The sequence below is a fragment of the Hippoglossus hippoglossus genome, chromosome 17 (assembly GCF_009819705.1).
Source record: "Hippoglossus hippoglossus isolate fHipHip1 chromosome 17, fHipHip1.pri, whole genome shotgun sequence".
Lineage (NCBI taxonomy): Eukaryota > Metazoa > Chordata > Actinopteri > Pleuronectiformes > Pleuronectidae > Hippoglossus > Hippoglossus hippoglossus.
Window position 1 is genome coordinate 12,809,311 of NC_047167.1, and position 15,009 is coordinate 12,824,319.

The 15,009-nt window shown below is 44.1% G+C and overlaps 1 protein-coding gene across 2 annotated transcripts in view; it reads right to left on the reverse strand.

Moving 5' to 3' along the window:
- Positions 1-1,374: 1,374 nt before the first annotated feature.
- gpc1b (glypican 1b) overlaps positions 1,375-15,009 on the reverse strand; it is a 70,109-nt gene continuing 56,474 nt past the window's right edge. Inside the window, exons 5-10 of one of the 2 annotated variants that reach the window (XM_034613065.1) lie at positions 7,489-7,654; positions 7,258-7,388; positions 4,817-4,945; positions 4,390-4,523; positions 3,981-4,156; positions 1,375-2,440 (exon numbers count right to left, since the gene is read on the reverse strand). In XM_034613065.1, coding sequence (XP_034468956.1) covers positions 2,235-2,440; positions 3,981-4,156; positions 4,390-4,523; positions 4,817-4,945; positions 7,258-7,388; positions 7,489-7,654 — 942 coding nt within the window. In that variant the 3' untranslated portion in view covers positions 1,375-2,234. The remainder of the gene's footprint in view (positions 2,441-3,980; positions 4,157-4,389; positions 4,524-4,816; positions 4,946-7,257; positions 7,389-7,488; positions 7,655-15,009) is intronic. The other variant, XM_034613064.1, reaches the window with a different exon arrangement.

The following is a 15,009-nucleotide window of genomic DNA, read 5'->3' on the forward strand; positions in this document are numbered from 1 at the left end:
TGCGCCTCACACTTCGACAGAGCCTCAAACTGGATCTGCAGTAACTGTTGAGCTCTTAAAGGTTTTCTCACTAACTGAATTGTAGAGGATTGTCCCCGAGTACAACTGAAGAAATGATGTACTTTAAAAGGAGCGTGTCCATATGCGTCTCCCCCTCCCCCCCCGCTCCATTTCTCTGTCACATAACAATACTGACAAGTACAGATATGATCAATATGGATTGGGAGTTATTACAGTAGTAGGTTGGAAATATCATTTTTGTAAAATGAGATATATTAATCTCCAGTTGCTGTGAGTTGAATAGCACTCTAGAATACAATGTGGGCCCAATACATTTTCATACATTTCATTTCTGTGGCATCCGAACTAGATTTATAAACGCTCATATTGTCGGCCCCCTCTTTTGCTCCATCAATCAAAGACAAGCACACACAACACACACACACACACACACATATATGCAAGCATAGTCCCATCATCCTGCACACAGTATTCTTAAATGAGAGCGTTGACATTTCTTTGAATTAAAAACGTGGTTACGCGTTTCCTAACCCAGCGAACCTCTCATCAGGAAAAAAAACCCTCACACTGTGTTCCCCACAACATTCCCACTAAGGTTGACACGTAATGAAGCACTGTGTCATTGTCATATTGCCTCGCCATCACATCGAAGCACGAGCAAAGCTTTAAAGGTCATAATAACTGACGAGCGGGGGAGGGGGGAGGGGGGAGGGGGGCTGGGGGTGAGGAGGGAGCGGGAAGAAAGAGGCACTGATATAAAAAAAAAAAAGTTGCAGAAAGTAGAAGGCAGATACGAATGTGACAGGTGATGAAAGAAATAAGAGCTGTAGCATACAATGATCTGGCCGTTATAACATTTCGATACCTACTTGGCTATTTTCTCTAGAAAACGACAAAGAAGCAATCAAAATATGTACACTGCTGCGGTTGCTATAGAAATTTGCTTCACAGACGTGCACGCTGTGGCCTGGATCATTGCTGCAACTCGAAAAAAAAACCCACTTGCTGGTTGCAATTAAGATGAGCACACAAAATTATGCATATTATATATTTTTTTGCTCTGCCGTGCACGTTAAAGGAATACTGGAAGGACAAAAAAAGAAGCGCTACATGACAGCAGTGTTTCTGCTTCTGTATATTTCGGTTTATGCTACACGTTTTCCAAAATCCCCAGCTGACGACGCCGCGCTGCGAGGGCGACCTCACACCGACACCCACCGCTCCGCACACAGCGCAGCGCTCTACAGTGGGAAGCTGCTGTCATCTGAGACCTGGCGCGGCCGAGCACGTGTTTTGCTTACACCCGACTCTCGAGTTGATCCTACACTGCCAGCAGGGGTTTTCCTTTTTTTTTCGAGAGAGAGAGGGAGATCTGTCTCAGCGGGGGGAGGGCGGGCAGGGAAGGGATGAGTGGATGGATGGAGATGTGAATGGGGGGGGGGTCATGTGACCCCTAGATTAGACGATCATGTCAGTGTGAGTGTGATCGCGGCTATTATTACAGCTTAAATGGCAGAAAGTGCTGATGCAATAGAGCGCTCTCATCCTGGCTGCGAGATTTTCTGAGGCTTAATGCGTTAAGAGGTCTGGTCGGCTACGACGTCCAGATTATCCTCCTGTAAAAGTCACAACTATTTAATTTCATCCAAAGTTTGTGGTTTGTGTTCTATTTTCTTTAAATACTTTGCAGTCATTAAATCACCGTAGGCTTTATTATTGTGAGTGATTAATAAATAAAGAATTATACCGAACACAAGTGCTGTTTTAAAGGGACTGGAGTGACAAATATATGGATCTGAGCGCCACTGCAAAGCCCCGTTCTCCCTCTCCCCGTGGTGTCAACACCAACACACCGTTAGCAATATCGTTTTTACACATCGTCTTAGGTACAGATATAATCTCAGAGAACCCAAACACCAGAAACAAAACAGAAGATGCAAAAAGACCAGCTCTAATGGCGTCATAATATAGCGAGAAATAAAAGACGAGAGCAGAATCAAAACATTTATGAATACTCGCAATTCCACTTTGTTCTAATCCAGAACCAAAAGAATGTCCATCCAAGTGATTTTTTGTGGTTGTTGTTGTTGTTGTTTCCTCGTATTTACTTAGTTTTGGCAAAGTAACTAATCCCCATCTTCTCCTCCCTCCCCTTTCAGCCTCCCCCAACCCTGTGTCCCATACTCAGTCCCAGTCGGTGGATTCCCCCTCAATTATCGCCGCAGCAGCAAAAGGAGCAGTGGAATCAGGTAAGTGGCGACGCAGGGGAGGTTGTGGTTGGCCGACGCTTTCACCTTCTTGTTCTCCGGAAGGTAGGGGTAGCGAATGGGCCGCTCGGTGACGGGGTCGATTAGACGCGGGCCCCTGGAGCACATTTCTTCAGTGCACATGCCGCTTCCTGAACCGCTGACGTCGTCACCTACGGACAGAGAGAGTCAGGACATGAGATTCCACAACTTGTGAAGATAATCATTCAATCAATCCTACACAGCGAACGACAAAATACACTATATAGCTATATAAACCAGTTCAGCCTCACTGTTATGTGCTATATTTCTGTTACATCGTTATAGATCGTGGCAAAAACAGAAGTAACAATATCACAGCATGGTCTGCATAATTCTATCCCGTATGATTTTACTCCAGATATGACCCGGCTTCACTCTTTACACTTTTTAGATTCTCAGTAGAAATACAGTAAAAGAGAGACTTTTTCCAATAAGGTTTAATTCATTTAATTCTCGTATGCAGGTGTTTATGGGCCTTTGAACTGTCTTTGACATATAATACCTACGGTAAGCTTCTAGACAAATTTTGAGATTTAATATGTTTCAGCTTTCCTACTGCATCAGTGCTTTTTGTAATACTGACATTGGTTTGGCTTCTTTATCCAAGTTTGCAAAGAGCAACACACAATTTTTTTTTTGCGGGAGGATAAAGGCTGATTGCTTCTTGAAGATTTGTGCAAAAGAGCTTCACACAGCTGAATAGGACATTCAACCTCTACCAGCTCTGAATAGATGTTTTCCTCTTGTCAAACACATAAAACCAACAGAGTTTCGGGTCTCTGTATGACACCTGTGTTCCCTGTTATATGAGATGGTGTGAAAAATGTGTGAACCCCCATTTAAAAGCGTAAACACATTTGTAAGAGAGTTCTGCTGTGCTAAGGAGGTGATGATGAAGATCAAGTAGATCCCAGTTTCATTAAGCGTGCCTTAGCAGTCGAGAAAAACTGTAATCTATTAGACACACTGTGCTTATACACTGTTTGTTGGCTGGCATGACGGATGAGGTTGACTCTGCAGGTGCAAGCCCCAGAAGAAGGATGAGAGTTTTATTGCCAGCACTGTACGCACGCTGTTTTTTAAAAATATGACTGAAAAGCATTGTTAATCAGGCCAAGCATTTTTTATACCTGTTTCTTAATTCCACTTCTACTGCCTTTGCTATTTTTAGTTTAGAGGAACTAAGGCAGACGTTTTCTCCCTCCTCAGACGTATAGGGACTGAGTTGATTTATCTTAAAGCAACACTGTGTGTGTTTTACTAGGCAACAGCGCCCTCTGCAGCAACATGTTACGTATTACCCATGATCCCCAGCTTCCTGAACCAGAAGAGCGGCCACAACAAATACACCAAACTAACCATATATACGTTGTTTTTTTCCGAGTTCTAAGTCTGTTTAACTGATCTACAGTTCAGCATTACTCTTGAACTTGCTGGGCCAGATTCAGAAAATTGAAGCTGTGAACCAGCTCACCAAATTTACATAGAGCAAGAACAGTGTTGAGGGTGAAGAGTAGGAAATGAAAGCTGGAACATTCTCACTATTTCAAGTCATCGAACCATCAAAGTACTTTTGAAGCTGTTTTTGTTTTTAAGTTAAAAAGCTGCATAGTGTTGCTTAAATCATCTGAAAAGAAGAAACCTATGGTCTAAGTTGATAATGGTACTCACTGGTGTCCTGAAAGTCCACATCCTGGCCGTTGAGAGCGTTCTTCGAGCGGTGCGTCATGATCTTCAGCTGCATGATCTGCTGACGTATTGTCATGTCTGGCTTGGTGATGTCGATTTCCACTTCTGGGTTGTTGATCTGACTGGCAAGGCCATCGCCCATCACCTCGGGGAGGTACCTGGCACACGTGAACACTTGTTTAACATGGTCTGTTGCATCCATTTGGAAAATAGTATTTAATGAGTGGAAACTATTTCTTTAGTAGTTTGTAGAAACATATGTATTTCAATGTCTGATCACCTCAGTAACAACTCACAGTTCCCATTATAGTATGCATTAAAAAGTATTTTTGGAAGACAGAATATTATGTCACTTGGAAATTCATTTTTTATTTATGGTTTAAATTCCTACCTGGCGCGGCTCATGCCGTTCCAACACTTCTCCTCGGCCCCTGTTCCAGTAGCCACTCTGTCGCTGCAGAGCAGACTTGGAAGGGACACCCAGTACGACTGCATGTCCCTCAGTCGCACAGTTACGTCAGACACCTGAGTGGACAAGAGCAGATTCGTGAGCTTTTTCACTTCGCTCCAAATCACAGCCTGATGGTTCATCCTGTTTCCTCAATAACCAAGTGCGCTGTTCATCTGACTCATTCATCCGTCCAAGCATTCATTCCCATCCAATCACCCAGTAGACGACTGTGTTAAGGTGAAATGAACAGCAAAATGGGTTTAATTGTCCATGATGAGCAACGGCTCCTGTGTCATAAACCATCACTATGAACAGGACACATCCATCAGAGAGCAATGACAAACAACACAGTCAGGTAAACACGAACCAGTTTGTCCATTTTGCTGGAGCTGGTTTCCATCCTGTCCTCCACTGTGAACCTCCCTCTCTTCGTGGCTTCTTCGACTCCCGTGCTGCTGGTTCCGCCCTCTCTGAGGTTTCCACAAGCCTGGAACAACTGGAGCAGCAAGAAAGGGAGGAAAAGACAAGACAGAGAGAGGATTTATGAGAGAGGGACAAATTAAGGATAAAACAAGTAAATTGACTCAGTTTTGTTCAGCTCAGCTTTCCAAACAGCAGATCTAAAGGCTTCTTCATCAAATCCATCTCCATATACAACTATTAACTTGAACCTAAGGGCTCGTACGCGCTCTATAAACTTTACCTTCCTGCCATACGTAGTTCATACTCTGGGTCTTTATTGGTAGTGGTGTCAACAAGACTGAAATCCGATAACGCTGAACCAGCTCTCTGAATAAAATCCTATAATCCCATACTCACACTGCATCAGCAAAATGTTGTGTTTGTTAGACCAACTTATCTTCAGGTTCACAAAGAATCTTTCAGCATATTAGTACCCACAGTGTGATGGTTGTTTTGCGTGATCCCGGGAGTCAATCGCAGCGTCGTTCTGGCAGAATAATCCCTGGGCTTACGTTTCATAAATGGTGTCCAGGGAGGACAGTTAAACTGTCGTCAATCTGTCCGTCAATCTGCCCTGCTTAGAGGAGCCTGGAGCCTTTGAACCTCCACAGTTAACTAGAAAATAATCCTGTTGTAAACTTCCAGTCAGGTCCGTCACCATATTTAAAATGTTTAAAAATACGATGCTAACTCACTTACATTCCACATATTAGAGAAACATTACATAACACGACATGTGTCAACAGATTATGTGAATCAATCTGTCCCACTCCTGCTCTAAAGTAATGTTACACTGTGAGCGTGATCACCACTCTGAACCAGGTCAGAGGCAGTCCGCCCAGCCGTGCTCTTTAACGGCAAACCAGCACAGAAGAACCTTTGTCTTTTCCTCTCACCCTCGACCCTGTTTTCCACCTTCGCCAACGACTCGAGGCAGGTTTTTTCATTGCCGCCTGTGCCTCTAAAGGATCAAATAAAACAGCGGCTCAAACACCATTAAACTGTGAAGTAAATGCTTTGGCCCACGGGGGCTCGGGCATGACTCACATCCCTCCAGTTGAAGTCAGGTCCGTGGAGCAGTGCACCAGCATTCATTTACTGGCTGGATAGGTGATAATTGTGCGAAAGTAAGGGCAATGAGGTAGCACAGTGAGCAGTGAACAGCCCAACATTGTTTGGCACTGAACCTGGATCAATGAGTGTTCATTAGTTTGCACAGTGGCATTTCCTGCCACAGCTCCTATTTCTTTTGTCTTACTTCTTTTACCATTGTTTTTTTTAAAGCTTTACCAACTTAGATCAACATTTCAAAGCCCCTGAAAAGTCAAATCTTTCCTTACAACATTAAACATTCACGACTAAATAAGCAACAATCAGCTTATCTGCCCAATCTGGACTGTGCGGATGTGCTTTGAAAACCTCTGATTGATGAGAAGCTACGTATGCAAACAATCCCACATCTCATCTCATCTCCTGCTAAATCCTGTATATGGTGGAGAGAAGTGCCGAACATCATTTTCTTTTCCATCTGAGCTTCACACACTTCAAAGACGTGCAGCGTGAATTATTTATTCCAAACTTTGTCCACTCACTTCAATTTACCACACGTGGACTCAAGTCAAGTTCAAGACACATCTCAAAGATGATTAATGCAAACAGGATGAGAAGGGTTAGAGTACTTCAATGAATAAAAGTTTGGGATCTGTCTTCAGTTTGTTCGCTGAACTTTTTAAAAGTACAGTTTTTAGTTGGGGAGTAGATGTAACAAGTTACATTTACTCCTGTCACTGTAACAAAGTTGTCAATTATATTTAAATTATATTTAAATAAAAAGACTTGCAAACTAGGGAGCAGTGTATTTATATTACGTCATACGGGATGTGTCCCTGAAGTTATAACAGAGACGAACAAAGCTACAGGTAAAGTAGATATGACAGCAATTAAATGGCTATGACAATGAAATGCCCCGTTAACTTAAATACAATTGGGCATTTCTCTGAGTTTGAACATTGTTGGAAACATTATGGATGATATAAAACATAGATCCAGTTATATTTAGTAACGTCAATGAGGAAATGTTACATATTGAATCTTTAACCAATATATAAGTGACAGTTGAGTTGTCATGTGCACAGTAAAGCAGCGGTAAGTGCAGTGTACAGCTAATTTGTCTTGAGTGATATTGAAATACTGTGATATCAGAGATATTGAGCAGCTGTGATGTGGTGTTGACACAAAATCATTCGATTTTTTCCCCGGAACTCTGTAATGTATTCTCTGTAGTAAATACAGTGTGTATGGTTAAGTCAGCCGTGCACATCTGCATTTCTCATTGTGTGTTCTGACCTTGCTGTTGATGGTCGCCATGTTATCCATCATATTAAGCACGGCTTCTGATATGCGATAGGGAAGGGAGAGGACCACGCTATCCACGCCAGATGGACCATCAAAGCGATCGGCCACCTGCATCATGGTTTCTGTAAAGACAGGAGCCACAGCGAGCGTGAAGAAGGATGAAACCTTTCATATATCAGAAGTTAAGCGAGTTGTGTGTGTGTGTGTGCGTGTGTCACCCACCTGCCAGATGCCTCCACTCAGTGTTGAGGTCAGCCTGGTTGGCCAGACAACCCTTCATGACGTTGCTGCAGTAGTTGGCACAAGGTCTGGCGGAGGCCATGCCGCGGCAGTGGGGACAGTAAGTCATCCTCATCATGGCCCGCGTGCACTCTGGGCTCAACTGCACCTGGGGTAGACCGAAATAAAAACACACCTGGATGAAAAATGTCTGTTTTGTCAAGCATGTATGATCTAATAGTTTAAGAGATGAAACTGAAGGCAGCAGTTGATCAAACTGTATATTTAACCTCAGTGAAAAGCCCTGCTGTTACTTTATAAATGTACATGGTTACAAGATAAAATTAATATTTGCTGAGGTTTTTGAAATTATAATTTTGAATTACAACCTATTCCATGTCCATACTGGCAAAAAGAGGAAAAGTCAAAACCCCAGAAGTACTTGCAAAGTCAATTTATTCACATTCAAAACTTGAAGTGAGTAGAGTGCATACTTTCACCAAGGCCCAACATTCACCTTAAATTGCACACACTCATAGATATCAGTTCCCTGTATGTGCTGGATTTTTCCCATCAAGATTCATGAATTATTCTCTGGGAAAGTGGGGAAACTGTTGAAAAAGCTCAATCTCAAAATGTTAAAGAAAGCGGAAAAAAAATCCTGGATCCACACCAAAATGTAAGGGGTTCTTCCCTGACTCCTACCACATCCTTCCGCCAAGTCCCGAGGTAATCCGTCCAGTTGTTTTTGTGTAATCCTGTGTGTAAACAACAACTAGGCTACATTCATCTGAGCTGTTCCCCAATCTCCTCCTCAATGATGTTAAGCCACTGAGTTGACTTGTAATGATGGCTTCGATCCAAACACGGTCCGGAGGTGGTTTTCAGGAGTTGCAGGAGTTAATGTTAGTACAGAGTGGGGTCGTGCTGGGGCTGGACTAAGGAGACGCTCCAGAACTGTAATGGGTGACATGGCGGCTTTATGTTTTCTGAATTCTCACTGTCATGCCTTTATGACCAAAGTTCAGAATTTTAGCATTTTCTGACAAAAGGTGCCACAGGGATCAAATTTGAAACCAAGCAGTAAATGCACCGTTCTCATGTTAGATCTTGTTGAACTTGCACTTATAGAAATTATGTGAGAATCTGTTTTAACTTATTCACGTCACAGGTTTGAACCTGCTGGCTGGGTTTTTATGTTCTCCCCCCATGGCTTCCTCCCACAGTCCAAACACATCCGGGTTCGGTTAATGAGCCACTTTAAATTGTGCGTAGGTGTAAATGTGAGCGTGAATGGTCGTGTCGGCCGTGTGATGAACTGGTGACGTGTCCACATTGTACCCCGCCTCTTGCCCAATGTCACATGTCTAACAAATGGAACAAATCAGTTTAAATGTGTTCTTCCAGAAGTAGCAAGAAGCCACTTTAGCCCATTTATCACATCACACGAATTGGTTGTGTTCTGATTAAGACTGGACTGCACATTAGTGGTTATTGGTTCCATGTATAGTTTTGTTACAGTGTGATCAATACAATACAATGACTCAAATTAATGCATCTTTATGAATGTGCTGTTAACTTCAAAAAACAATCCATTTTCAAGATCTGTTTCATATGAAGAGCTGTGAATATGTGTGTTTCTCGAGCCAGACATTAATAGTGGCAGAAACATGGGAGGTCACCGCCCATGCTGACCTTTTTCAGTTTGCACCAGACCACCATTGGGCACAGTTTCCTTGGAAACCACTTTGGGAGAATTCGCTTTTTGTTTCACATGCGATGAAAAGGCCCTGACATTCATGGGAGTATTCTCAGTCCCTCACTCCATCCCTTCTGCCTCCTCCATTTCTCTCTCTATCCCACAAGGTTGTTCCCCCATGGAAAGGGCCTTCGTGCATGAAAAATGAAACTGGGTTAATACCAGTAAGCTCTGTTCACAAGAGAGTACAGCTATGCATGCAAAACCCCAGGAAGTGTGTGTATGTCGTAGAGAGAGAGAGAGAGAGAGAGAGAGAGAGAGAGAGAGAGAGAGAGAGAGAGAGAGAGAGAGAGAGAGAGAGAAAGGGAGAGAGAGAGAGAGAGAGAGAAAGGGAGAGAGATGGAACGAGCCCAGCTACGCATACAAAGCTCCTCTAAGCTGACATCTGGGCCAGCCTGATGCTTTTCCTGGAAACTGTGCTTCCAACAGCAAAGTCATAGTAAAACCAGGTTTTAACAAATATACAATGGAAATAGGGCGACAATAGGGTTCAGGTGGGAAAACAACCAGCTCCAGACCTGTCAGTCATTTGATCCCAGTCCGCTGGATGTGAAAACAATCTTTTTCAGGCTAAAAGGGATTTCTCAGGATGGTGGTCATCTCCTCTGATAAATGTTATCAACATTATCAAAGGAAGCTCTTCTGTGGCACTAGTGCAGCTCTAAAGTTGAAAACAATAATTGTACAATTTGAATCAAACAGTCTTCATAGTGTTCTGTTTTCTTCTTGGCTGAGTTAAATGGCTATTTATGGTTGTTCAGTATAAACCCAATCCCCCCACAGGGATAATTAAAATGTGATCTAATCACATTTGATCCACATAATGCAAAAGCAATTTATTTTGATGCTGTTTCAACTCTAAACGCGGTCTTACACCACATTTAGAAAAAAACACGTAATAGGCCTAAATTAGTAAATACATCTCTGATGCATGAGAGATCAATCTCACTTGGTAATCATTGCCAGTTACCCGAGGAGCACAGCATAGAGTGAAATAAGTCACACAGAGCAGCAATAACCACATTCCCAGGCTTAATCTCAAGTCATATGAGACATGAGTCAGATCCTCACTCCTGCCCTCCTACTCTCCCCCTTCCTCCCCTGCTTATCCTACCACTCATTAGCCGGGGATGAGTCAGACAAATGCTTTTTGGGTGAGAGAGAAGAGTGAGGGAAGGGAGTGTGCAGCGATGAGTGGAGAAATGCCTGAAAATGAGCGAGATGGGGGGATGTTGAAAATGCTAAGAGGTTCAACAAAGGGCGTTGGCGGGGAATTAAAAAAAATGAAATGCGTATTAGGGAAAGAGAGTCATTAATCTAGTTTCTGTTAAATCATCCATACAGTATTAACACTGGGGATCCCGGGCCAGGCCCAGCAGACATGACACAGTGTGTAACTCCTCCGTGCTGCTAATTGGAGGTTGATGTTGACAACTTCCTCAGTAACCGTGGAGCCGCATGTGGTGCAACAGGCACGGTGAGGGAGGGGCTGTCAAATTAGAACCAGTGTTAAGACTCATGGAGCGCAGCAAAGGATCATTTTCATAATGGATCATTTCATTGATTCTTTTGTAATTGAACACAATGTTGAGCATAAAGGAAATTGCCCACTACGATTTCCCAGTTTGCAAAGGGAAGCGTCTTTGAAAAGCTTGTTTGTCTGTCCAATAGGCCTGAAATACAAGAGAATTGATTTGCAGTGAAAGACAGCGAATCCTCACTTTTGAAATGCATATTTCTGCCAGTTTTGGCCAATCCATCTCTCCATCCATCCATCCATCTCTCCATCCATCTCTCCACCGCTAATCCTTTTGAGGGTTGCAGGGGGCCTGGAGCCAAAGTTTTCCCTAATCAATTTCTTAAATTCTGTATCATAATTGTCAATGGATCGACTAGTCAATTAATCAACAAATCTTATTAGCACTGTGCACCTTCTTTCTCTGTGCGTCACACACACACACACACACAGACGCACACACATCGCACTCACTCTGACCTGGTTCACATCATCTCCGTGCAGGCCTCTTAACAGGAGCTTTAGGTTTGAAAGTCTCCCTTTGATATTTGCACATGTGGTTCTCTGACATGATTGTGTTACATTTTGAACAGCCGTACCCTCACTTGTCCTCGCCTCACCGGCACAACATGCTCCCCATACCTGACAGTGCCCTCCTTATTGCTCCCGGCGATGAAGCCTGAGACTCCTCTCTCTCTCTCTCTCTCTCTCTCTCGCCCTCTCTCTGCTTGTCTTTCCTGTGTAATTAGTAAGGATATATGAGCGACCTCTCCCCCTTGTGTTATGGAGCGAGCTGATCCAGACTCCTTGCCTCCAGAGTGAGCTATGTGGCGCGTGGCCTATTTCCTCCACTCCCTTACTCGAGGGAATAAAAACAGTCCGGAAAAAGTTAAGGACACAGCAACTGGTGCAGCCCGGAGCGAAGCAGGGGAGGAATTAATACTGTACCAGAGAGAAAGACTACATCTCGCTTTTTTTCCCAATATATCTCTATAAAAACCTCTCTCAAATTATTCAGTCTTTCCACGTGTACTGTATACGCCCCGTTCTCTCTCTGCTCTGCTCCAGCCTCCTTTCAGGATACTATATTTCATCACCTTTCACTACATCTCTCAATTTTTTATGGCTAAGCAAACTAATACCTAGCACGGATTCATGTCATGTTTCGTCTAATTTGGTAGCAAACACAGACTTCTGCACAGGACATTTGGAGCACACACACAAACGCACGGAGAGGTGTGTTTTTACTGTCCCCTGTTTTACCCTCAATCCGGTTAGTCGCTCCCTGAGCAGCGTGTGGCAGCCGTCTTCAGTCGCGGGGCCCCTTTAAGTGGCGATACGTGGCTATAAATAGGAGCGGTTGTCTCATTAGGGCCCAATCAATCGGAGATAGAATTACAGGAGGGGAAAGCTAAGATCTAAATGCACATACAGAACTGTTTACACTAAAGGAAGACAGAGGAGGGAGCAGGGCACAGCTCAAGGAAATATCAACAGACATGATGCAGTACAATTTACTGGGCAAGGTCGGAGGATAAAGGAATGAGAGAGCAGTGAGATAGAGACGGGAGAGGATGCTGGAGTTTGTCACAGTATTTTTTATTAACTTCCTTTCTTGGTCTCACTGTTCCAATCCACACAAATACAGCATCGTGCTCTTTGTGTGCTGCAGACGACGGCAACACGGTCTGAGATGAATATGAAACTGAATACAAAATTGAACAGCTGGTTGAAGTATGTACTTCTTTTTGTGCAATTGTACCTAACCGGCCTTGACTTAGATGATTCAAAGACAAATTAGACATTCCTTTAGAGCTGCAGGAATTTTCCTCCAGCCGAATCAGATTTGGGTTTTCATCTAAAATGTGCATCAACATTTTTTGCTGACAGTAGATACCAAACAAAAGCTGGAGCCTTTATCATATTAGGTTGCTGTGAGCTGTGAATCCAGAACCTCTAAGCACAAGGCAGAAGTCAATGTTATCTTAGAGCTTAAACCAGTCAAGGCCAGCCTCCCTTCCTCTGGGGCAGTCGCCCTCTCCTCACTCAGAATCACTCCGGATCTGGGTCTGCAGCTGCCTGCACCCGTCGCAGACATCCTCACCGAGTGGAAAGGACGACTTGACGTAGTGGAATGATTTTGCCCTGGACAGCAGCGTGAAAGCGAGGAGCGCTTGCGCTGCAGCAGCTATTTCTGGGGACTGAAATGTCTCCAGCAGTACAGTGACAAAAAAAAAAGGAAAAGAAAAGACGACTGCAAGCGTCTCTGCCTGATGATTCAATTCTTTGACTTTCAGGAGGCAGCCCTACATTCCGTCTTTCTGCACAGTTCACTGGACTCAGCTTGGAGATTGACCAAGTGTGTCCATATAGTGACTGTTCTCACAAAGCAGTGTGTCCTCTTGCTTTCCCACTTAGGACTTGTGATGGGTGTGTGTAAATGGCCCCACGGGGCAGAAGGCAGTCCGTGACCTCACTCAGAATGGCAGCGGCGCCAGTGCCCTTCTGTTAGCACTGGTATGATGTTTGGTAATTTTGTAAAAGCTGTGCTAATTATTTACCCTCGTTCCCCGTGGCAGCCTATTTTAATGAACTCATTGCTTACTGTCCCTCAGCACAAACATAATGGCATCAGTTGGGGGATGTTTATTAACAAAATAGCCACACTGGGGAAACGTGCATCACCGATGGAGGGGGATAATGAAATTAATTGTGTATGTGTGTCGTTGCACCTCTAAGCACTTGTGTGCACATGTGCTCCAGCGTGTGCATGAATGTTTGCCTAAGAGAGATGCTTATCAGTTTAGCATCTTGCTGCCATAGCTCTTGCAGGAGTCCTAAGCCACTCTGGCTGGCCCAGGGGTGCACCCATGTGTCACAAATCATGAATAGCATTTTCAACATTGGCGTGCTGCACATGCTAATTCTGATCCCAACTCCCCTGATTGCTTGCTTGAGTCTAAGATAAGCCGTGAATGTTGTGTCTCTGGTTGCGTTTGACTAGTTGCATGAGGGCCTTGGCTCCAGGTCGGGGAGTTTTAGCCGTCACTAACTGCTTTGCTGGACCAGCTCCCCCGTGGCTCGGATGTGCTCGGGCTCTGCTGCATGCAGGTACTTAATTGACACACTCCTCGGCTCCCTGTGTGTATGTGTGTGAGACGCTGCAACTATTTCTGGGTCAAAGACGTGCAGAAGAAGATATACTGGGCCAGGCGTAGCTCATGCTGATGCAAACAGAACAGTGTGCGCCCACCCGCAGTGCTAGGCAAGAACACATACATCAGAGTGGAAGGGGAAAGGATCACACAGATTCTTTCTCTGACATGCATCCAAATGGCAGCCTTGCAGTTTCGCATTTGCACCACAACCTATATCCTTTTCATTTCTCTTGCTTTTCGTCCGCTAACGCAAGTCCGACCTTGTAGTATTTTAATCAAGGGACATGTAATATTAGTCTCTGGTGCAGCATCTGTTTTCTCAGAGGATGCATATATTTCTAATGGGGCCACTGCTCTCAACACTCCCCTTGTCCAGTTTCTAATGGGAGATATTTTTCACTGGTGCATCAACACCAACCACCTCCCTCTCAGGAGCTGGAAGGATTTCTCAGACTTGCTCTGATCTTAACCTTATACGCTTGTTTTATACACAGAGGCGGCCGTTTCTCTTGGGAGACATTACCCCCCCCCCCCCCCCCCCGGCCTTGGAAAATCCTTTTTTTCTTTTTTAGTGTGGAGTTGACATTATGTGTTGTTGCAGGGGCTGATTGTCTGAGCCGTGGGCCATGTTTTATGATGCCTCTGATTTCCATCAAACTTTGGGCTGCCTCTATTTTATACTATGCGCATGGACTAGTGAAAACAGGTGTGAGTGTGTGTTAAGGCGTTCACAACAGGGAGGACCGGCGACACGGCCGCACATGACCGCAGAGGTCATCACCGAGGTCTGGACCTGGCCATTGTTTCCTGAAGGGTGTATAATAAATCTGGAGAAATGATTGCCTAACAATAGCTCTGGTGCTGCAGAGATAACTGAATCTCTCATCAGGTCATCATCATCATTGCGTTGGTGGATGGAGTGATCGATCTTCCCAGCATTGATTATGGATTATGTGAACAAATTGGACAGGCAGGTAAATCCGCTGAAGTGTGATGCAGGTAACCAGGATTTTTACTAGTGGATCTCTTGTTGTTCAATGCCTTTTAAACCCCAGACTTCCTCTGACAAGCAGTTTATGTGTGTCCATCAT